We start from the raw sequence: 23,961 nt of genomic DNA, 5'->3' as shown, positions 1-23,961 counted from the left end.
TTGCCTTATTTTTACTATTGAAAGTAAATACTGGTCGGGGGAAAAATTCCTGATTTGGGTGACTTGTTCAGTTTCTACTGTGCCCAGGACATTAAAATACCGTCCAAGTGGCAACCCTAGTGTTATGGCCTTTACGCCATTTCAATTCTCCTCGCCAGTCTGGCCAAAATGCAGTGCTTTTAGTTATAACAATGTCACTGGCTCTATAAGTTTTAAATATTTAATTTACCAAACATTTCTCTAAAAAGTTACTCCGGTGAGACTAATCAGATGGTGTTCTATGAAGAGAACGATCCGGGCATGTGGTCCACTTTTTTTGAGAGTGCCTGGGCCTGATTGTGATCTCATCCGACCCTGTTCACATGCTACAAACATGAATTTTAGAAACTGTTGTGTACTACTGGCCACTTTAAAGCTTACTATGACTATAAGAGGGGTCCAAGTAGCGTATCTTTTTAAATATGAACAATAAGTTAATTTAGAAGGAAAATAAATCTTAGCCCATGATTGGAAGGGAAAAACAATCCTTAAAGATTACATAAAGCAATGAGAAAATATCGATCCTATACAAAAAATGATGAAAATGTAAAAAATTGTCTAACCCTGTGTCGAAATATCAGCACCAAAAGCAAAGAGCACGAGGCTTGGCAGAACATCTAATGCAAAGCAGGGCAAACTGTCCCTGTCAAAGATGGGAAAGACCACAATGATATGCCCTTCATGCGAGTAAAAAACATTCTCAAGGTGCCAGTCACTAATGTCTTAGCGAGAATGTATTTGTTGCCCCAAAACATGTTTTGAAGTATTGCCTGGAGAATTCGGAAGAAATTCTGAAGGAACCTTCCTTCCAATACTACATTTTGCTTTTGAGGCCAGCCCATGCAGACCTATCCAATAGACGTTTCCAGCAATAACTGACTGAACAGCTAAAAGCAGTCCACCTTGTGCCCTGGGCAATGACTTTACATTCACACATACAGAGTCACAAAGTAGCCACACAAAAGAAGAAAGCTCGAAAAAGGGATCTGACACCGGAATATGGGCAGATGCCGCGCAATAGTAGCAGAAAGGCAGTGGCCGGGGCTTGAACTAAGGCACTGACGAAGATATCTGAGCTACACAACTGCAATGCCATGTAGGCCACATGCTGGCACAAACTGGCCTGCACACCAGCAATGGCAGCATGACTGTCAGAGGGAGTAAAGGGGTGCTTGAACACCCAGGCAGCAACAGGGCAATCCATCCCTGTTCCATTTTCTGACCTGCCACTAAAATCTCCTAGACTTAAGCGGATCCCTTTGTTATCCTGATTTTACTGGTCCTCCGGAGCCTACTGGCTCATCTGACTGCTTACTTGCATTGAAACAAGGCCGGCCATTCCGTTCAAATGCTTTATGAACCAGTCACTACTAACAATAATCTCTCAAACCCCCGTGGGTGGTCTGGGTCATCACACCATCAGAATACATTTTCCTTACGATCAGGAGCACCTCTCAAAGCAATTTCCAGGAATTCTTTCTCAAGCAACCTTCACAGTGGACAACACATTCACTCATAGATGGGATAATTGAGCAACAAACTGATGGTCCTCTCCAACCAAAAGCCTTACACAAGCCTGAACACTTCATCGGACAGTCCACTTGGACACTACAATCAACATCCAGGGCAATCTATGTCACTTTGCCCAAATTCCCCAACCTCGCCCACAAGTAGCTACATAGATGGAGTGTTAGAGCAGCTGCAAACATGCAACAAAAGTGAAAATGCACAGAAGTTTTGCCTGTGAAGCAGCAGAAAGCAGTAGAAGATGAAGCACATGCTGGCAGCAAAAGGGGAGAGGTAAACAGGCAGCTTCAGAGATGTCAAAAGAGACACAGACAAGGTTGCACACAGACGGTCACTGGACAGTGCTGAAAAAGCAACAACCAAGCAGATGCACAAAGGTAGTGACAGACTAGATGGATAGAGACGGTGACCAAACACCTACAGACAGACAACCGCACATGAAGATTGACATAGGAATTGCAGCATGCAGTCTTAGAAACTTAGCGGCTATATTATTCTTTGTTTTTTTAAATCGTTTTAGGTTATGAGGTGCATTTTACTGTGCGGCTTATAAATGCTGATTGATATTATACACATGGTCATAAAGTGCTTCTGGACATTTTCTTCACAATGCTGTTCTCTTCTTTTGCAGGGTGACATAGGGATGTCTGGATATCAACCTGGAAATGCTCCTGTAAGTAGCCAATTGCCCATAATTATTCAGTGGCAAGACTAGTAGCCAAATGACCATGTCATCTGTATGTTATTGTACTGCAGCATTTATATAGCTCTTTCTGTCACCTACGTAGGATGCCAAAGTGATTGCCTACATGGGCAGCACGCTACATTATGTATAGTGTACGACTGGAAGGATATTGTTTTTATTTTGAGCCAATGTGGGAAGTGCAGACAAGGGAGAAGTCACTTTCTATTTTTGTAGGTCTGGCATTAGCCAAAACATTTTGATTTTACTACAATTGTGTGTATAACCTACATATAGGGGCTTTCAGCCAGTCACCTTCATCCATTGGTCCGGTATTTTGTCATTCATGTTTGCTTTCTCTCACTACAGCATACAGCAGGGGGCAGTGGACCAGCTCACTTCAGTCATTGGCCAACTTTGCTGTGAGTGACAGCAGTCTGCCCTTTTACTAGGAACACATCCACCACACACAAAGTAGTTTCCTTTAATTCCAGGTACTGTCTTGACAATGTGTGCATTTTGAGACCAAAAATATGTTTGCTTTTAGTCAATGTTTTCTTAGATTGATGAGGGCCCTGCACCTTCCTCAACAATAAAGCTCTGCAAAAACAATGAAAAAAACAAAAAAGTATGGATAAAGACAAAAGGGTGGCAGCTAATGTCAGACCAATTGGCGTTGCCAATGCTTGTTACTATTGGGAACTCACAGTTATTTACCCTCTGGCAACAAACTACAGTCACCAGCCCCTGCCCTTTCTCCCCGGGGCATCGGATTGCTTCTCAATGGTAGGGGTGAATGAGAGGTGTCAAGGACTTTATTTTTCCACTGTGTAAAAACATGCAGACTTTCACACCAGTAAAAGTCTGGTGTAAATTACCTGCTGATTCTGGAAGGACATTACTGGCCTCCAAACTCCTTCCACATACCTCTTGGGAGATAGAGCAAAGGTGGCGAGCGAGGACACAAATTTCAACTTTCTTTGCTGGAACATATTGGGTTGTGTTTATAGTGACTGGTAGTGGCCAATTGTGGCCACTGGCACTCAATAACAGGTATAATGTCTGCTTTGACTCTGGTGTCTACAACTCCAGATGGCCAGTCTGAATTGTATTTGCTCTGTTGTCTGCCAGAAATGCAACAGCAATGGCCAATGTTCTAAGCGTTTTACCCTATGTGTTTCAAAACGTTTCAACTTTGTTATAGTTCCTTTATTGGCTTACTGTTGAAACTCCGTGAAATTAAAGCAAACGTGCTTGTTTTAAGAACACCACAAAGAAACATAAAGTCGATTGGAGGTCAATAGTTTAAAAAATAAAGAACAAACTGTGTCATTGTCTACTGTAAGAGCTTTAATAGACTCTATCCTAAAGTTCAAGCATTGTTCCAAATCAGGTATTTCAGCCAGTCCTAATGTCTAGACGTTACCATTCTAATTTCAAAAGGGCAACTATCTACTTAGAATCTCCTTCCTGTTGCTGCATTCAATATATTATTGTTATTATTATAGTGGTTTGTAAAGAGGTGACATGTAACATGTCCCCTCTTCATAGCACTAGCACCTTCAGGTGGGTTTTTCATGAGGTGTCGCCTGGTGGCTTACAACTGATAGCTGCAGGGTGGCAGTACAGTATCTGCTGATAGAGACAATGCCTAAAAGATGCCCTTTCTTCTAGTTAGAGGAGGGAGTGCTCCACCAGTACCTACCATAAGGAGTAGACCACTATAAAGAGGCTGGATATCAGGTTTCTCTTGAGGGACACCAGGTGATGGCTCACTGGCTCCCGTAGCTGCGTGCCTAAAGTTCTGACTGTTGCCATCTATGAGATTTTCGTTTGAAGCTGTATTGAACAATCAATGTTGCAATGCTTGACCTGAGGGCCTGACTTTGTGTTGAGTGTAAAGTTTGATATTATAGGTATTTCGGGCATGATCTCTCTAGAGATGTAAAAGACCGTGAACAGGTGTAGAGCCTAAGCAAAGACCTAGCCATAGGTTCTTCTCAGAGCAAATGAATGTCACTTGCTATTTCTTGCCCTTTTCTCCCACCCTCATCCCAAAGGTGTAGTAGGCTGGGAATGTTGAGATCTGAATCTCGACGGAACAGAATATAGTTACAACAATATCAAAAGATGGAATATAGAAAGGTAAGTTACTATACATTTTCTACACTTAACTCCACATGTACAACCCTTGGTTATATATATATCTCAAAGGTACGTAGATGTGGGGTTTAGAATAGTAAATCATTACCTCCCACTGTGCACTTACCGTTCGATATCATGTCCCTCAATGTTGTTAAAACGATTTTCTGTCCCGTCGATATTGGGGATTCAATATTCCCAACTACAATCCATCTCAAAGAACCTCTATCTAAATTAGCTTTTTTTAAATAGTGGTTACTGTCATGCCGTTTCCTAACTAGACTGGCTCCATGAACAATGGATGTGATTTTCCCGGGTTGTCCACCAGGCGGCAGTGGTGTTTTATAGCATGTTGTCACCTCGCGCAGTTCACCCCCATTCATTCCCCTACAGCAGTGGTCCCCAAACTTTTTCGACCCGTGGCTCCCTTGACCTATTGGCAGTTGGCTGCGGCTCCCCACTGTGTTATTTTTGTTTTGACGAGAGGGGTGGGGGGCTTGTAAGCCCGGCCTGTGGAGTTCTTCCATTTTGTTCCCTCAAAAATACTTGGTAGGAACTATGAAGGTATTATAATCATGGATGTAGCAAAATAAAATAAAAATATAACAGTTGTTTAATAAAAATAAAAACTTTCATTGGTTAAGACAGAAACAATGCTCTTCAGCATAGTGATGTGCATAATGATTTTCTTTAAAACTATGTTTTGTTCCTTAAAAATTGCCTCCAGCACAGGGAGCTCTCTTTCAAGTCATTCTAGTAATCAAGAAGCTACTTTTGATATATAAGAATGCAGCTCCACTAATCAGCTCTACTATATTTCACTTTCAAGTACTTTACTAAATGTTCCAGCAGCCACCATTATCTTAACTCTGATTATGTCTCTTCTAGCGTCTGATGGAGTCATTGCACTCTCCTGTCTCAGACCTCAGTATTTGTCTGCAGTCTCTGATTCCTTCTCACTATAGTCGTGTGTCACAGTTCGTGTCAATTCAGTTTTTATTATGGTACAAAACTCTGATGGAGGTCCACATAACACCATATCAAAAAAGTAAAAACACATTTATGCATGAAACATGTTCCATACTATCATAGTTATAAGAACTTATTCATACACTACAAGAGATGTTAAAACATCTTCCCACCAACTAACATTAACAAGACTAAAAACAGTGCCCTTCAGGATTAAATAAAATATATTATTAAAACAATACCATAATTTCCTTAAAAGTGACATCGTACATACTAAAGTCCAAAATGTGCCTCTGTTTTTATTTCTGCATTGCTCAAAATTTGTGTTAACTGTTCTGACAGATAGGAGCAATTCCTGTGCTATTTTGCATGTCGCACTGCCATCTAGTGGTACTAGAGGGAGTTTCATCTTAGCAAAACATGTTTGAAAGCCAGCTTGAAAAACGAAATAAATTGCACTCAGAATATTGAGGATTCACGTCGTGGCGCCCCTGGGTAGTTTTGGAGGCGCACCAGGGTGCCACGGCGCACAGATTGGGAACCTCTGGCTCAAACCCACCAGTCACAGTGAGTCACACTAACTCCTACCTCTTTAGGATATTCAATGCAAGATTTATTTTGTGACTCCTTTGGAATGAAAGCAAATGCAAGGATTGACACCTGCGAGGGAGAGCAGTCTTCCATATATGTAATTGCAAAATTGAAAGGGGCTGCTTTCAAAAATAAAAATTGTAATTCAGGGAAGCATGCAGCTTTCTCCTGACCCACTATCTCCTCCCCTGACGCCATCAGCTGACATCCCGAAACTGAAAAATGTCCGTCCTGGATAGCTTTGATTTTGCAAATGGCTAACACCTGTTTTGACATATCGGTACTCCACAAATGGTTTTTAGCCACAATTGAGGTCGCAAAGCATTGATAGATGTCATAGTAACTCCAGTAGCGGCTTGCAGCGAGCAGAAGAGGCGGGGCTGCCCACCCGGGGGTGGAGGGAGGTAAATACAAATTAAATTTAAAAAATAACACGTACCGCCATCACCGCGCTGCTCCGTTCCATTCGCTTCTCTGCTGGCTGCAGGCACAGGCTCCCAGCCTGCCCTGCGACCAACCCTGACTCTGCTCAGAGCAGCACCAGGATTGGCAGGGAGCGCCCAGCCATGGCCCTCCCAGGCAGACTGGAAGCCTGTGCAGGCTCTCTCCAGCCCAGCAACTGTGTTACCCGGCTGGAGAGAGCCTATTGCGCATGTGTGTTTGGACGACCAGCCAAACATACATGCGCACTGAGGGGAGTGAGAGCTGTTGCGGCTGGGGTGGGGGGGTGCGACGCTCCTCCACCCTAATGGAGGAGCCACCCTGAGTAACTCAGAAGGAGGAGAGGTACAGTCTTTTCATGACTTCTCACAGTCGGTCTCAAACTGCATTTTGCAAATCACAACCTTTGTGTCTGCACACATTCTTACTGTAAGAGTTGTTTCTTTCAAACTGCTTCCATTTTAGAACACTAACTGGCAGGGATGGGAGAACAGCACATATAGGAGTACATTACGCAGCAGATAACAGATATCCCAATCTGTATGTCTCATACTATTTAATCGTCCTTATAATAGGCTGTTTGGATACTGCCACATACTCTTCCTGTCCATTAATGCATAGTTGATGTGAGCAATGTTTGTGATATGGTAACAAAAGTCTTCCATAAATAAAATTAAACCATAGAAGTAAAACAAAAATCAAACTATACTTTCATTTGCATTTTGAAGGGCAATGAGATATTCGGAGGGAATCCTGAAGGTTGAAAAAATGGGAGAGCGCTGGGCATAGGTGGGGGAAGAACTGATGGGGAGTGGCAGTGGATATGCCTAAAAACTCAATGTCACCTAAAATTGTGTTTGTTTCTCACATTGTGATTCTTTTTCAGGGAATGATGCCAGGCAGTGCATACAATCCAGCAGAAATGTCCGTAAGTCAAGAGCAAAAATCTACAAGGAATACACACACACACACATAGATACACATAGATGACATGCTCATGCGTGTACTCAGACACCGACACACACACGCACACACACACACACACACACACACACACATAGATACACATATGCTGGCATGCTCATGGGTGCACACAAACACAGGCACACACACATAGATACACATATGCTGGCATGCTCATGCGTGCACACAGACACACACACATAGATACACATATGTTGGGATGCTCATGCGTGCACACAAACACAGACACACACTACACAAATACTCACATACAGGCAGATATCAGAAAGCAGCAGGCAGTCAGTGACAGAATGGATGCAAAATGACACTGACAGAGCTACCTCAGGAATGTAAACGTGCTATCAAAACAGGCTAAACTAACATAAGCCGTGGCAGCTCAACTGCATACAGGCAGTAACCATTAACCACACACACCCATCATCACACTCTACTACAGAGACTCCACGATCTCAGAATCCTTGAAAATGCTCTAAAATTGATTACTACCTATCTCACAGACAGATAAAGTGTAGTGTACCTACCACCATCCACATCACTTTCTCATACAACACTGTGGTATTCCTCAGGGGGCCATCATATCCTCTCTGTTATTCAACATCTAACGAATCCATGTACCTAATCAGATTAAATCATACAATCTCATGTGTTATAACTATGCAGATGACATCTGAATCATTTTAAAAAGGATAGCCCGGAAGACCTCTACAATTCACAACTTTATGACTTCCTTCATGCCATAAACACATGGATGATGAATAACAATGAAAAGGTCATTACTGCTAAGACAGAGATTATGCCCCTCTAACATCAAGAGAACTTAGAAACCTCGCAGTAACCATTGTTTCAGACCTGTTCTTGATAGTGCATGTGAGCAACATCACAAACATCACAACATCACAAAATGTGCCTTCTACACAATGAAAACACTACGTCACATATTCCCATACTTTGCATACCAAAATAAACTGCAAGCCATCTTCACACTCATAGGCGGTCATTATGAACATGGCGGCCCGGACCGCCATGCCGGCGGTGGCGGTAATTACCACCACTGGCATGGCAGTCCGGACCGCCATATTATGTTCATGGCAGGACCGCCACAGACGTAACTCCACCACCACCAGGCTACCGCCACCAGGCAGCCTGCCGATGGCGGAGTTACATATCCGACAGGGCAGCACTGCAAGTAGCGCTGCCCGCCGGATAATGTACCTGTTTTCCCCCAGCCTTTCCCTGGCAGTTTACCCCGCCAGGGAAAGGCTGGCGGAATGGGTGCCTTGGGGCCGCCATGCACAGCCCTGTCGCGCATGTCACTGCCCAATTTACGGGCAGTGATATGCGCGATGGGTGCTGCTGCACCCGCCGCACTGCTACATTGCCGCCGGCTCCATGTTGAATCTTGCAATCGCTCCACTGGTTACATATAGCTAGAAGGGTAATGTTCAAGGCACTTTACATTGTCTGTAGAGCCTAGCAAGGTAAGCCAAGAAGGGCTTACCTATGGTTTGCTGTGGCATTATGTAGTTATGGACTTGCATATTTAACAGTTGTGGCCCACAACAATACTACATAGCAGTCAGCAGCAAATTGCAACTTATACCTCCTAAATTCACATGACATATCTGCTATGAGTGTTGTCCATTGCCAGCACTGTACAGCCAAAATAACAGATGTCACCAAATGAGCAGGCCTGGAATAACGGAGAGAGTTTTTTTATTTGTTTACTCAGAAGTTTTTATATAATGACCCTAATGTATAAGCGCACTTTACATGTATATAAAGGTATACAGGTTCGATTCTGTGAGGCGGCAACTGGCCTCAAGAACATTTGTGCAGCACTGGAGGGAGGAGTGTTGTGTGCCACGTGGGACCTGGGCTGAGGATGGCATATGCGAAAGGAGCTTGGCCCCGGTGGTGCAACGCTATTTGCCTGCTGCTGCCCCTAGTTGACGGTGGAGGAGAAAGGCATGCGGCACCTTGGGCCCACTGAGAGATGGCACTGTGGTGCGTGGGTGCTGGGGTATTCTGAATGTTGGTCTGGTGATGACGCAGTCTGCACAAACTGAATACTTTCGCCGCATGTAGCCTTTCTCCCTCATGTTGCTTGCTGTTCCGAGGGTGCCAACTGGATTGGTCCTGTGGTGACTGTGACTGCTAAGCAGAAGCGTCATATCTTATTGGGGTGCTCTTCTTTCTATGGGGCAGGCCCACTCTGGGATACCAGTTGTGGTGGTGTGGACCTTGGAGGAACCTCTACGGTGGGGGTGGAGGTGTATTTGGCACAGTGGAAACCCTACTGCAAAGTGTGGAGAAAGTGAGGAGTGACCAGGGCTTGCCTCTCACATTTTGCCTCATTTCACCCCCGTTTAGCTGTCTTGGAAGTACTGGGGGCCCCTGGAGAAGTGTTGGTCAGTGGCTGTTGTGGCACACAGATCTGTTAGCAGGGATCTGTTCTCTTATGCCCTATCAGGCACGGTGCCAGGCGGTGAATCTCCTTACAACATGGTACAAACTAAATCATCATCCACTGCTGCACAGCAGAAAATCGATAAGTATGCCAAACAGCATTCCGGCAGGCGGGGTGGGAGCGACTGGCAGGCACCTGAAACGGAGGACCCTGCTCAGATGTCAGCTATATTGCAGGCTGCTCAAGACCTGAAGGTCACCATGGAGGACAAGATAGGGGAACTTAAGGTGTACCTTATCTTGATACCACGCATAGAGTCAATTAGGTGGACCATCTCTCAGAAATTGAAGATACAGTTATATCGCTTAAGGAGAATTTGGTGAAGTTACAATGGCTGGTGAGTGAACTTGAGACCAATGCTTTGGACGTGGGGGGATGGTCCAGACGTAATAATTTGAGAGTGGTGGGCATTCCAGAGGGGGCAGAAGGAGGCACCCCTACCATTTTCCTGTGAGATTGGCTGGTAAGCTGTGTTCCTGAAGAAGAAATCTTGGCATGCTTTATCGTGGAGCGTGCTCATAGTGCTATAACAGCTAGGCCGCTGCTGGATGTCCTACCAAGACAGTTTATTGTGAGAGTGTTCAACTATGCAGACAGGGATACAGTCCTCAGATGAGCGGAGCCTTTGACGGTCTTCCTGGACTATACGTTGGAAGTTCAACAGCAGCATCGTTCCTTAGTGAAGGCCAAAACTAAACTAAGGGCTATGGGCCTCACATAGATGCTTCTATCCCCGGCCCACCTGATGGTCTTTTTTCAAGGCAAATCCCTCATTTTTGACACACCATAGGGAGTGTGGAATTGGATAGAAGAGCAGCCACCTCAACAATCTCCCCAGCCCTCTGAGCAAGGGCACAATAATAATGGAGCCCATATGGAATTACACACAGCTTTGGCCAAAGACCAAGGAAGAGGGGGAAACGGGCGTGCTCACTGGAGCATGGGCCCGTTGGAGAGAAGAAAGCTATGGCCACCTCTCCTGCTGGTCCTGGATCTCATGAGGACACTATGGAGCAGGGGCCACTGCCGGCCACACGGCAGGAAGGCTGATTATGGCAAGGATGGTCTCTTTTGAGTTTATCTGCAATTGGGGAGGGGGTTTGTGAGCAACTATCATGACGGCCATGTTCTCTGCTATGTTGGGGTTGAGTTTTGTTGGGGAGAGAGGGTTATGTATAGGGGGTGATGTTCATCACAGGTTAGCTCAGTTGGCTAGGTCCCTAGACACATCACAACAGGTACTTCTGGTTGGTGAAGTATGGGGGGGTGTTGGGGAGGAGTGGATTATCGGGAGGGTAGTTTTTCCCTATTGTGTAGGTGTTTGAGCTCAGCACAGACATACTGCATATCTTCGATGGCAGCAGGCTCAATGTTTAGGCACACCTCCTTATAGCGGATAGTATTTGGTCGCGTGTGACAGTTCAACTTCCACCACACTGGCTACACTTAAGGTGCTGGCATGGAATGTAAATTGACTCTTGTATAAGATTAAGAGGGGAGTGGTTCTCAAATCAGCACTGACAACGGAGGCAGATATTGTTGTCTTTCAGGAAATCCACTTGTTGGGTAATAAGTGCCCGTTCCTTGCCCATAGGGGGCACTCCCAGGTATATTGTGCAGGTTTTCATAGAGGCTGTTGGCGTACGGCCCTTCTGATCAGAAATCACACCCCATTGGTGGTCTCTAAAGGTCTGGCATGATGGCCTGGGCCACTGTGTGTGGTCACCAGGGTCCTTCAGGGCTTACCCATATCCATATTAAGCATCTATGCCCCACCCCGCTCACAGTGGGCTTTCTGGCTTCACTGCTACACTGGGAGAGTTGTTAAAAGAGCTTCCGAAGGCCCTGGGGATTCTAAGTGGAGATCTCAATTGCGTGTGATTCAGATAAGGATATCTCCACGATTGGTGCGGGGGAGGATGACCCACAAATCTAGTGACATTTGTGCATAATCTAATATAGCAGACTTGTGGAGGATGCACCACCCAACAAAGCAGGGTTATACTTTCTACTCTGGTGCACATTGGACTTTTTCTAGACTAGATCACTTTTTAATGCTTGCCAGGGAGTGTCATAGAGTGGTGGAGGTTAGACATCTCGCATGGGGTTTGTCTGTTCACTCACTGGTGGAGTTTGTTCTGTCCTGGGATACGAGAGGGGTGAGGGCTGGGTGGAGAATGGATAGATGGTACCGCCAACAAGATGACTTTAGAGAAATGTGCCAGCAACAAAGTGAGCAATTTACAGACAACTGAGGCTCGGTGTCCTCGCCGGAGTCTTATGGGAAGCCCAGAAGGCTACCTTGAGAAGTCAAATTTTAAGCTAGGCTAAAGGGAATAAGGAGAGGGTTGGGCAGACGGTCCAGGAGCAGGAGGAGTATATTTCAGATTTAGAGAGCCGATTTGCTGCCTCTGGGCAGGAGGAAATCTTACATGACTCATTGCACACACAGACCCTGCATCTCCAGGAATTAACACAAGAGGAGCGGGAGGCTTGGAAGGTCACACATAATAGATTTTACCAATGGTGTGATAAGGCCAGAAAGACTCTACACTGGCTCTGCACCCCAAGCTTGGGGGCGACCACTGTGACATACTTGCAGTTGCAGCACAGATCGCGAGTGGTGGGAAGCAAGCCAGTAGCTCAGGCTTTTGCCACCTGCTATCAGGACTTGTATCAGGCAGACTCATTCAGCCCGCGTGTGGACCTGTACCAATTTGTACAAGACCTACTGGTTCCTAGTTACTGACGAGGAATTAAGGGCAGCCCTGGCTCAGTTGCAACCAGATAAAGCGCCTCGGCTGAATGGGTTTCCACCCAAATATTGGCACTTGGTGTGGCCACATGTGGGTCAGCCAATGCTCGAGATGTTCTGGGAGGCACAGAAGAGTGGAGAATTGCCCCCAGACCTCAGAACCGCCCATATAGTAGTACTGCCAAAGCTAGACTTGGACAGCACACGCTGTGAGGATTTCTGCCCCATCTCGCTACTAAACACCGAAGTGAAGGTGTACTTCAAGGTGCTGGCAAATCGCCTAGTGTCGGTCATTAAACACCTGGTCCAGCGTGATCAGGCCAAGACAAGCCACTTCCAATAGCCCTGAGTGAGTCGGTAGGGGAGCATAGAGCCTTGATGTCTGTAGATTTCCAGAAATCCTTTGGTTGACTGGGCATACATGTTTGCTCTGCTTGACAGGTTTGGGTGCGGTCCCAGGTTCATCAGTTAAGCCCGCCTCTTATGCATGGACCATAGGGCCACGAGCGTGTGGGACGAGAGGTCTTTGAATTGTTTCGGAGATGAGGTGCACCCCTCAGGGTTGCCCCTTGTCCCTGTTATTATTTGCAGTTATGATTGAACCACTGGCTGCCTCAGTGCCGGTTGACGCTATATTTTGGGCTTTCAATGGTATGGCACAGTAAGTGATAGGATATCGCTTTACGCGGACGATGCACTTTTATACCTGGGAGATCCGGAATTGTCTGGACCTAGGGCACTGCAAATACTAGATGTGTTTGGTACGTACTCTGGACTCTGTGTCAAACCCCAGAAGCCTTGATCTACCTCATAGCCCCATGCCTGGCTGTCATGACATGGGCATCGGGACTATCATTACAACCTGAATATTTCCAATATTTGGGGATGTTTGTCACAGGAGATGCACGGCACCCCTTTGAGAGGAACCTGGCACTGCAGCTTGAGTGGCTGACAAAAGGCATTAAGTTCTGGGCGGCTCTTACACCATCCCTGCTGGGCTGCTGAGCCATCTGTAAGATGGTTGCACTATCGCAACTTCTATATCACCTTCATATTCATCCTTTTCCAATTGTTAAATTATTTTTCATGAAGGTGAATGGACACTTACGAGCATTGCTTTGGAGGGATGGCGCGCCGTGCATCTCTTTGGAGAAGTGTTGTTGGCCGGGGTTAAAGGAGGGTATAGCCACACCAGATGTTCGCTTATATTATTGGGCAGCACATCTTCTCATTGTTAATGATTGGTGGTTCGAGGGGTTCAAGGATCTGGCTTGTGCTCTTGGGGGGACAAGGGACTGCCATATTTGCTATATGGAGGTGCCGCATGCGGGGTCGTGAAGACAGAATTTCCCTCCCATTGCAGTCTCTCTAATCGGAAGATAGGATGATCCCCAGGGTCAAACATCCAGTCATTTATGTTAATCAGGTGGGCTGCCCAGTAATACGCCTCCAGGTCTGGAAGAGATAAGCTCCCAGCATATTGATTGCGCTATAGCATTTTGAGAGCAATTCTTGGGTGTTCCCCTCCCACAGGAAGAGCCGCAGGTCGTGAAAAATCCTGTGGGGATCTAGTAATATGTGTTTTGCAAAGCATATGGGAACTTCGGGAGAGGGACATCTTAAACATGGCTACCCACCCCATTAATGTGAGATGGAGACCTCTCCAATGCACCAGGTCAGTTCGGCAGGCTCTCATCACCCTACCCAAATTATTAGTATGTCAAAAGAACTGCCCTTTGTTTCATATAAATACCTAGATATTTGAATCCCTCACTTGAGCTTTGCAGATGAGCTGGGAGAGAATGGATCGCTATGTCTTTTTGTGGGGCATATAATATTGATTTGTCCCAATTAATCAGGTACCCCGAGTAGCTCCCGTATTCCTCAGGTAGGTGAAAAAGTTGCGGAAGGGATACCTCGGTCCTCACGACATACAGGAGTATGTCATCAGCATACAAGAGAATGCGCTCCTTGTCAATCTCTTCCTCCCTCAACCTGAAGCCATGCAGCCCGGGGTGGGTGCGGATCCTGCACACCAGGGATTCTATAGTGAGAGCAAACAACAAAGGGGACAGGGGACATCCTTGCCTAGTACCCTGTGCAATGGGGAATGCAGATGAAAGGATCCCATTTACTCTCACTGCCGGCACTGGATTACAGTAGAGCAGCCTCACCCATTCCCTATACCGAGGGTCAAATCCAAATTGTGCTAGTGTGGCTTCCAACAATGGCCAGTGCATCAAATGCTTTCTCAGCATCAAGGGCCAAAAATATATGTGGATCCAGACATTCCAGTATGGCATTCAGCCAGTTGTGCACTCGCCTCAAATTGTGTCATGTAGAGCATCCCGGCATGAAGCAAGATTGATCTTTGTGGACTAGTGGGGAAATAACGTCGTTGAGGCAGGTTGCTAATACCATGGCCAGAACTTTCACCTCTACATTAAGGAGACAAATTTGTCTCTAAGATTCACAGGATATTTTAGGCCTTCATTCCTTGTGAATAACAACTACCTCAGCACTTCTCAAATCAGGAGGGAGAACTCCTTGCCGTCTGACCTCCAATAACATATCTAGAAGATGGGGGGCTAGGATATCACATAATTTCTTAAAAAGCTCAGACGGGAATCTGCTGGGGACAGGGACTGTTCCCGGGCGAAGCCATGTCAAGGTAGCTTTAACCTCTTCCAAGGTGATATCCCCTTCTAAAACTGTCCGAGTCTCTGCATCCAGGACAGGAACAGCTATGTTCTGCAAATATTCCATAATCCAACAAGCGTCTTCCAGTGGCCTTGCCTTATATAAGTCACTATAGTAGCAGGCAAAGGCCTCTGCAATGTCTTTATTTGTGGACACTCTAACTCCCTCTGGAGCCACTATCTCCTGTATCCACCTCGCTTCCATCTCCCTTCTTCCCAACTAAGCGAGGAGTGTCCCTGCCTTATTCCCCATCTCATACAGCCTGTCCTAGGTAGCATGCAGCTGACTTTTAACCCCTCTCTCTGCCATTTCTCTCTATTTAGCCCTCACCAACTCCAGTTGTGGGAGTGCAAGGAAGGACAGTTCCTGCCCCAAAGCCCCCTCGAGTGCCAACAGCTGGTGTTCATACTTACTCAAGGTTTCTGACGCCTTCCTTCTCTTCTGGGCTACTACGTTCTGGGCGCTATCCTGAAGCACCATCTTGTATGCCTCCCAGAGCACTATTGCAGACCCGACCGACCCCATGTTTTCCTGGAAATAGAGTTCAGTGTCTACCTGGAACCATGTGCCACCTCTCGATCCTGAAGGTCCCATGCCCCCAGCCTCCATCTCTGCCCCCCCTCCCCTCGACTCACCAGACGCACCATCAGACAGACTTTGTGTCAGGTATTCCGCCAGATATATAGTTCCCACCTCTCCTGCTGGGGGTAAAGATATAATCCAATCTAGAAAAGACCTTATGGGCCCCGGAGGAAGAAGATTATTTCCTGCCAGTGGGATTGGCGCGACACCACAGATCAGACAAACCTAGGGCTGTAGCAAAATCATAAAGTGGGGTAGAGCGGCAAGACAGCCCTGGCGTCCCGGATCGGTCTATGTCCGACACCATCACATCATTGAAATCTCCCCCTAGGACATGAAGCGGGGAGTCAACCTCTAGCAAGATCTTCGCTAATATCTCCAGCAGAGGGACCTGGAGCCTTCGAGGGCCGTACGTGCTCACGAACAAGACCTCCTGCCGCCCCAAGAACCGCTTCATCCCCACATATAAACCATTGGGGTCTATCAATTGTCGTGTGATGCAGAAGGGGGAGCCTACAAATCAAGATTGCCACCCCCTGGAGCCAGAAGTAAAACCTGCATGTGCCAGCATGACATAAGGGCCTCTGCCTAGCAACGTACACTTCGTACTTTTGGGGTGTGTCTTCTGTAGGAGTATGACATGCGGGCACAGCTTCTTTTTATACTGAGACACTAAGCCACGCTTGACCTTATCGCCCAGTTCATTCACATTCCAAGATAAAATAGTGAGGGACTGCGAATCCACCAAAGGAGGCCCTGATTCACTACCCATGGGGGTCATTTTGAGATTAGGGAGAAATGTCAGAAGCAGCGGAGTTCCCCCCATCCAAGACACCCAGGAATGGGAAAGGGAAGCTCGGAGACCAGCTTCGAGGTGAGAAGACCTATTAGATGCATGTGTCTGTGGCATGAATTCACTAACCATGAACAAGAAAAAAACAAAACCTTTCTGATCAGAGATCCACCCTTCAGTTTAGCCGGAAAGAGGAGCATATACAGCAAATGAAGGTTATGGAGCTTGGCCTTCACGGAGTCAAAGGTACAACGCTGTCTCTGAACCTCTATGATGTAGTCCAGGAAAATGAAGATCTTGGAGTTTTAATCCCGGACTTCCCCCATTTTGCGCTCCTCTGTTAGGATCATATCCTGGTCCTGAAAATTTAGAAAGCGGGCAATCACCAGTCTAGGGAGGGCCCCTGAAGGGGGCCTACCCCCCAATGCCAGATGGGCACGCTCAATCACAAAGCTGGTGGAGAGTTTCTCAGGCAGGAGAACTCGCCGGAGCCATGCACCCAGGAACCGGTTCTTGTTTGTCCCTTCGATTCCTTCCGCAAATCTTACATATCACAAATTGTTTTTTCTGGCCCAATTTTCTGCTTCTTCTAGCTGCCACATGACATCCCTGTTAAGGACCCTAGTCTCTGACATCTCCTTGCACAGGTCTTGGACGGTGTCCCCAAGGTCCAATATTATTGTCTCCGCTGTTGTGACTCGCTCCGCCACATACCGAAGGTCTTGGTGCTGGAGTGAGACTTCCGATCGCACCTCCCCAACCCCCCCCCCCCCTTCAGGGCCTCTCTAGAGGACTGGATCGCAGAGAGGAGTGCAGCATTGTCCAGCACTTCCAGGGGGTCTGAGAACGGCAGCAGAGGGCTCACAGCTTTCGTGTAGCAGTCCATTTTGCCTTGCCAGGGCAGCTGGGCTCCTTTTCTCTCGCTATCTATCAATGGTGCCCCGGTCGACCTCTCCAGTGACGCCTGTCTGTGTAGCGAAGCCTCTCTCAAGCGGCAAGTTCTGGTCTCTATCAGGGCGGGGAGGGAGGCCTACAAGAAGGATTATCTGGCACCAGTAAGGCTGCCCTGTCCATGGCAACCCTACCCCTCGCGGCGGCCAGTACCTCAAGACTTCAGGGCACCCCGAAGACCATGTGCGCAATCTGATTTGTCCGGCCTAGAGAGGCCCGCAAAGGCAAAAGAGGGAGAGCGCCCACATCCAGGTGTTCTTGCCCAGGCCTCCCAGATGTCCTCGGAGTGGGGGGTCTCCAGGATGAACCGGAGGGTGGGGCCTACCCTCCACCAATGTACTCAGCCACCAATGATTTATGCAGCCAGATCTGCTGGGAGTCACCACCCCTCTCACTGCCTCCTGCCCCTGTGGGGGACTCACACCAGCTTCAGCGAGCTTCAAATCCTCCACCCTCATCGACAAAACCAGGGCCTTACCGACCATGCTCCACTCTCCTCCAGTGCTCCCCTCTCAAGGTCGCCACAGGGCGGGATCCCCATGGGCACCAGCAGGCCTCCAACACTCGCCCCAGCACTCCAGCCCAGGGTGTGGGGCCCATACAGTCAATCAGGGCCCAGGAGATCCCTGCCTCGTGGCCCTCAGTGCCTCCTCTTCTGTCAAGGCCGGTGTCAAGGGCACTGCAGGCCGTGAAGCCATGTAGTCCCCACAGCAACCCAGCAATGGACCAGCTCTGAGCCGGCCCAGCAGCGAGTTTCGGTCCGCGGCTCACCGCAGCTAACTAGGAGGCATTTCTCTCGGCCCGGGGGCCCGGACCGGGAGGCACAAGGATATTTCAACAGGATTACTTAGGAGGACGAAGCGGAGCTCGTTCAAGGAGAGTCTGTCTCCTGCGCCATCTTGGCTCAGCCCCGTGATTGTAGTCTCTTGATCATATAACCAGCTTGGCCTCAGTGTTAAGAGAAAACTTGAGTGAAGACAGCTTTTTTTGGGTAGTCTTGTTAATGTTGCAAACCAGGTATTCCAGTCTGGAGATGACTAGGGATGGTACAGCTGTTCTGGAATGGTAAGAAAGGTTTTATCTTCTTGAGGAGATTTATTTGGAAAAAGGCCCCTCTTGTGGCTGCACTGATGTGTGCTTGCATATTGAGGTTTTTATCTAGTGTTATTCTAGTTGACTTAGTTGATTCTATGATGGTTGGTTTGTAGTTGAGGGCGCTTAAGTTGCTGATCCATTCTTCAGCTTGTGCAGAGCTACGTGGAGGGGGTAGTTAGTAGGAAAATCATGTATTTAAATTCAGGTGGTTTTGTGCCAGCCACTGTTGTGTTTCCATTTGTCTGCCATTGAGACTTCTGCTGATATCTCTCAGCGATGCCATCTTTAGGTACAGCTATATGCCATCCAAGTGCACGTGGTAAGATATGTTTGTTTGAAGATTTCCGTCAGTGACTCCATGTATAGGTTGAACTGAGTGGGGGATAAGGTGGATCCTTGGTGACCCCAATTGAGACCGGCAAGGGATTGGATAGTATGTGATTCAATGTGGTACTCTGCGACTGGTTCCAGAAAAAGCAGAACTGTTTCAGTACATTTCCTGCTAGCCCCATTCTGTTTTCTAGAAGTTGTAGGAGACTATTGTGCATAACTGACCATGTAAAATGCTGAAGACACGTCCTGGAGGATCAGGACGCATGAGTAGTTTTGGTCTAGTGTTTTTACAGAGTCATCCATAATATGTACAATGGCTGTTTCTGTGTTGTGCCCCGCTCTGAATCCTGATTGCCACCTGTCTAATAGACTAAACAGATGAATATGTTGGCATAATTGGCTTTGCGCACATTTTTATAGCAATTTTGCAAAGGAACGGTATGGTGGATATCAGATAGAAGTTTTTTTTTATTTCTAATCGATCAGAGTCAGGTTTGTTTTTAGGAGTGGCATAACTTGACCAGTATTAAAACATCCCGAGATTGATTCTTGGAGGAATTAATTATCTTAGTCCAGAGTAGAGAGAAGAGATGACTTATGTCTTTGAGGTTTTAAGATGGTATTGGGTCATTGAAATGTGTCATTGGCTTCATTGATTGCAGGATTTTTTGAATTTCACTTTCACTGACGGTCTTGAATTCGCTCTATGTGGCTTTCTTTTTTGCCTTCATCAGGGTGTAGGAGTGTTGGTGACCTTTTCCAGCCTTTCTTCTTACATGTGAGGTGGTGGGCGGACGGAAGTTGACTTTGCAGATGTGCTGAATTATTTGCTATTGTGATATCAATCTTTTCACCATAGAAGGTTTACAGTTTAGCTGTGTGGTCGTATCCTGTGGAGTATTGTTATGGTGGCTCATTTTTTGCATTATCTAGATGGGATCTGAAGTATTTCGTTTTGTATTCTATTTACATTGTTTGGAGGAATTTCCCAGAGAACTGAGCTGTTTTAAGTGTGGAGAGGATGGTAATTGCCTCCATTGTCTATCTGCAAGTCTGAGTCTCATTTTTTCATAGGTGATCATTGTACCCAGGTTGTGTTAAAAATTGTTTGTGATCCTTTTTGGTCGTTAGGGGTCTACAGCCTCCATTATGTCATTCATCACTCCGTTGTAGTGTTCTGTTAGTTTGTGAATATCGGAAATGTGTTCCTGGGAATGAAGGCTTCTTTGGCATAAATAGTATAGCTGATCTCTATTCATTTTTCTGTTGTCCCTGACCTACCCTCTGGGTTTAACCTCTTGTCTCTTTGCCTTTGCTTCAGGAGCTGAAATGTGGAATGAGATGCAACGGTGATCTGACCAATCACATGCAGTTATGGAGTCTAGGCATAGCGTTTCTGCTTTAGAGATGATTAGGTCTAGTGTTGCACCATTGTTGTGTTTTGGTGCCATGCATGATTGCACAATATTATGGTCCTTGAGGAAAGACTGTCATGTGTGGGCTCTTGATTTCATTCAAGTGTAGGCTGAAGTCACCTAGAAAAGTTTGGTTTGGATGTTGTAAGTTTGTAGTGTGATTGTTTTCATTAGTTGCACAGTGAGCTTCTGGTTGTCTTCAGGGGGAGTGATACATAATGTGTTGTTTCATCAGGGATCCCAGCCCCCCCCATGAGGACTTCAATTCCCATATATGTACAGAATGATAACTTTTCCATTTGGAAGTGTTTGGTTTGTAAGGTCAATCGGTGAATGCATGCACGTCTTATGATGCTGTGGGTCAGTGGAAATAAAGTATCTAATAGCGATGTAGAAGAGTCATTTAGCCAGTCTCTGTTAGGATTGCTATGTCTAGATCATGGGACAGGATATTGTTGGCTGTGTCACTGGCATGTTGATCTGCAGTCATGCAGCAAGCATTTCAGTGCCTTTTTAATCTCTTTTTTCCTGTGTTAATTGCTTAGGATGGGAGTGATCTGTCTTAGGCTTGAGTGCTTTATACTGGAAGCTATCATTTGTAGCTCCAGAGAAGTGTGTATTGCTAACAGTTGAGTAACAAAACTTGAGGGGGCTCCCCTGCAAAGTACATGGACGGGGCCCCCACTGGATGCACTCAGGAGCTCTCAGGCCAGGTTACTGTGTTGAGGGGGCCCACTGTACCTCGTGGCCCTCCGCACCGCGGGAGCCTTTGTTACTCCACTCATCGCTATCGTCTGTAACACATTGCGGGGCAATGCAGAGCACTTTAATACACTCCACCACTGCAGGTCCCAAATATATCTCGACAACCTGACCACTTTTTTACTTCTCACAAAGACACTCAGGAATGGGATGATGCTAAAAATGCCAATACCAACTGATCTCTCCAATTCTCTCTCCCTTCAAACATGCCATCTGAAGACCACAAATACACATGAAATCTAAAGTTGGAAAGGCCCAGTGCAGGGGTCAGCTAAGCCGACTATATCATAATAAAGACCATAAAGGGACCTGCACAGCTGTTCAAAGCTATCAGCACACTGAAAACCATACAACTGCTCGTCTGTCTTTCACACTTCATCATCCATCTCACCTCTGTGCCCTGCATCCCATAACATGATAACCACACCTTGTGGTAATAATGACTGAAACACCTTAGGGTAATAACACACAACTGAAAACACCTCCCACATATGATCAAAACAGAGACAGCATCCTTCCAACTACACAACCTACAAAGTGTAGTATGCTGTCCATATAGGCAAGCACTTCAGTGCTCTATTTAGGGGCACTAAGCGCTATATAAATGCAGCAATACAATATATGTTTACACCTTTGAAAGGAGCACAGGCTGTGACAGAGCAAATACATAACCCCTCTTTCTGATCTCCTAGTAAAGCACCTGGACCTATTTATCTACCGAAGCCTACCCATCTGAATTGGCTAATATGTCAATGCTGAAAAAGGGCTTTTTGAAAAAAAACACTAAAAAACAAGAAAAACATCCATTGGGTGCCTATCTGGATGACCTGTTGCATAAAAAAAGATAATATTTCACTAGATCTAATATCGTGTAATATGACCTGTAAAACAAAGGAACTTCTACAAAACGTCCCATTAACAAATGAACTCATAAAGGGTGAATCTCAGTGTATGGAGGGAGAGTGGAGAAGACATAGGTAGTAAAGTGAGTCGCAAATTGACAGTTCCCACCCTGTCTAGTCTGCCACATGCGTCCTCCCACATCAACGTAGCCAATAGGGCCTAAGCTCCTCCCCCATACACACACTACTTGGGTCATATTCTTTAGTGGGGCAACCAACATCCTCCCCATCTAAGCCACCTACAACAGAGAAACCACAAATGCAGTGACCGGTTAGTTGCACACATGTGGCAACAAAGAAGCTGCAAACTGGCACATACGAAAGCAACCAAAAAGAAATAGTGACAAGAGCTGCACACAACAAACGTCACGCTAGTAGTGACAAAGCATCTGCACAGTTGCAGTGACCTGAAAGTTCCACAAGAGCAGCAAAAGAACAGCAGAATATAGACAGCGGCCTGGCACAATCAAATAGGCAGTGACCAAGTCGTCATACCAGCAATAGATTGTCACACAGGCACTGACTGAATAGTTCCACACCAGCAGCCTCAGTAAATTAGGCACCTATATTGTTCTAAGGTTATCTAGACCTAAATGTAAATATGTAAAGGAGAATGCGTCTCATAGGTTAAACTGTGTTACTGAGGTGGGACTGAAATGTGTTTGTCCTGTCATTTCCAGGGTGGAATGAACATGCCTGGGGATCAGCCTGGAAACGTTCCTGTAAGTATTCTATTGCCTGTAAACATTCAGACCTGATCATTAGATCCCTGGCTCTAGGGCAGCGTTTATCTGAAAAGCAGCAATTACCCCTGTGGCTCCTGATCATTTCTGCATGATGGGTTGTCACTGTGGGGCATCTTGAGACATTGTGATGTTGGGTTCTGGATTGGGTCACATATGTGTGCTCTGTTATGCCAGTATTGATGATGTGAGACTGTGTGGTTGTGTTTGAATGGCTTCACTCCTTGTGCCCCTCAAAGCTGTTTGTGCAGGGTTACAATGAACCTCACACCCACAGGCAGCTCAGTTCTTCCTATACCCTGTATTGAAGGTTGAGTAAATTAGTAAATGGCTGGGTGAGGAGGTGAGTGAGTCAGTCAATGAACAGTTAAGGTGCACCGTAATTAATTGTTTTGATTCAAAAACATTTAGGAGTAGGGCAAAGACGCCATGGATGCTGGGATACCGTGATAACCAGAAAATGTCTTCCACTGAAGGCGGTATATCTGCGTGCTATAGTCTTAGTGATGATGCGCTCAGTGCGGGATGGACTGGGATGGACTGATCAAAGAGGTGCTTCAATGGTTCTATGTATAACAACTTGTAGGAAACAATATCCATATAGTAAGTAATGCAGATAATCAAATGAATGAGCATTTTCAACCAGGTGAATTTAAATACCATATGACAAAGTTACACACAAGGGTAAAGGAATGACTGGAGTGTCTGTCAAGGGCCTTACAAGCGTCTAGTTTAGAAATAAGGTTCCAACTTTTACTGTCTTGTTGGTCAACAATGTTTCGACCTACCAGCTATTCACGGCCCATCATCAAGGAAAAGACCGCAGTAAAAGTAGACATTCTGAAAGATTGTAGACTAAAGATCTTCAAAGCGACGGGATCTGGGGCATTGTAGAAAGGCCAAAAGGGTCATATCAGAAAAGGAGAGTAGGAAAGGATCTTACAGGTTGCTGATGGTAAAGAATACAAGAATTGGAGGCAAACCAGTACAGCAGTAAGCCCCTGCCCGTACAAAGTAGCGTTGTGTAGAAGGATGTGTGAGCCTGCATGCAGGCAGTTATGTGTTTGGATTGCTTGCTGGTCCACTGG

The 23,961-nt window shown here is 46.2% G+C and overlaps 1 protein-coding gene across 2 annotated transcripts in view; it reads left to right on the top strand.

The window, feature by feature from the left end:
* LOC138259273 (galectin-4-like) overlaps window positions 1–23,961 on the top strand; it is a 142,087-nt gene that overhangs the window by 78,708 nt on the left and 39,418 nt on the right. Inside the window, exons 6-8 of one of the 2 annotated variants that reach the window (XM_069206886.1) lie at window positions 2,198–2,239; window positions 7,278–7,319; window positions 22,811–22,852. In XM_069206886.1, coding sequence (XP_069062987.1) covers window positions 2,198–2,239; window positions 7,278–7,319; window positions 22,811–22,852 — 126 coding nt within the window. The remainder of the gene's footprint in view (window positions 1–2,197; window positions 2,240–7,277; window positions 7,320–22,810; window positions 22,853–23,961) is intronic. The other variant, XM_069206887.1, reaches the window with a different exon arrangement.

The sequence above is a fragment of the Pleurodeles waltl genome, chromosome 9 (genome assembly GCF_031143425.1).
Source record: "Pleurodeles waltl isolate 20211129_DDA chromosome 9, aPleWal1.hap1.20221129, whole genome shotgun sequence".
NCBI lineage: Eukaryota > Metazoa > Chordata > Amphibia > Caudata > Salamandridae > Pleurodeles > Pleurodeles waltl.
The sequence above is the reverse complement of the archived record's forward strand: the minus strand, read 5'-3'. Positions and strand labels throughout refer to the sequence as shown.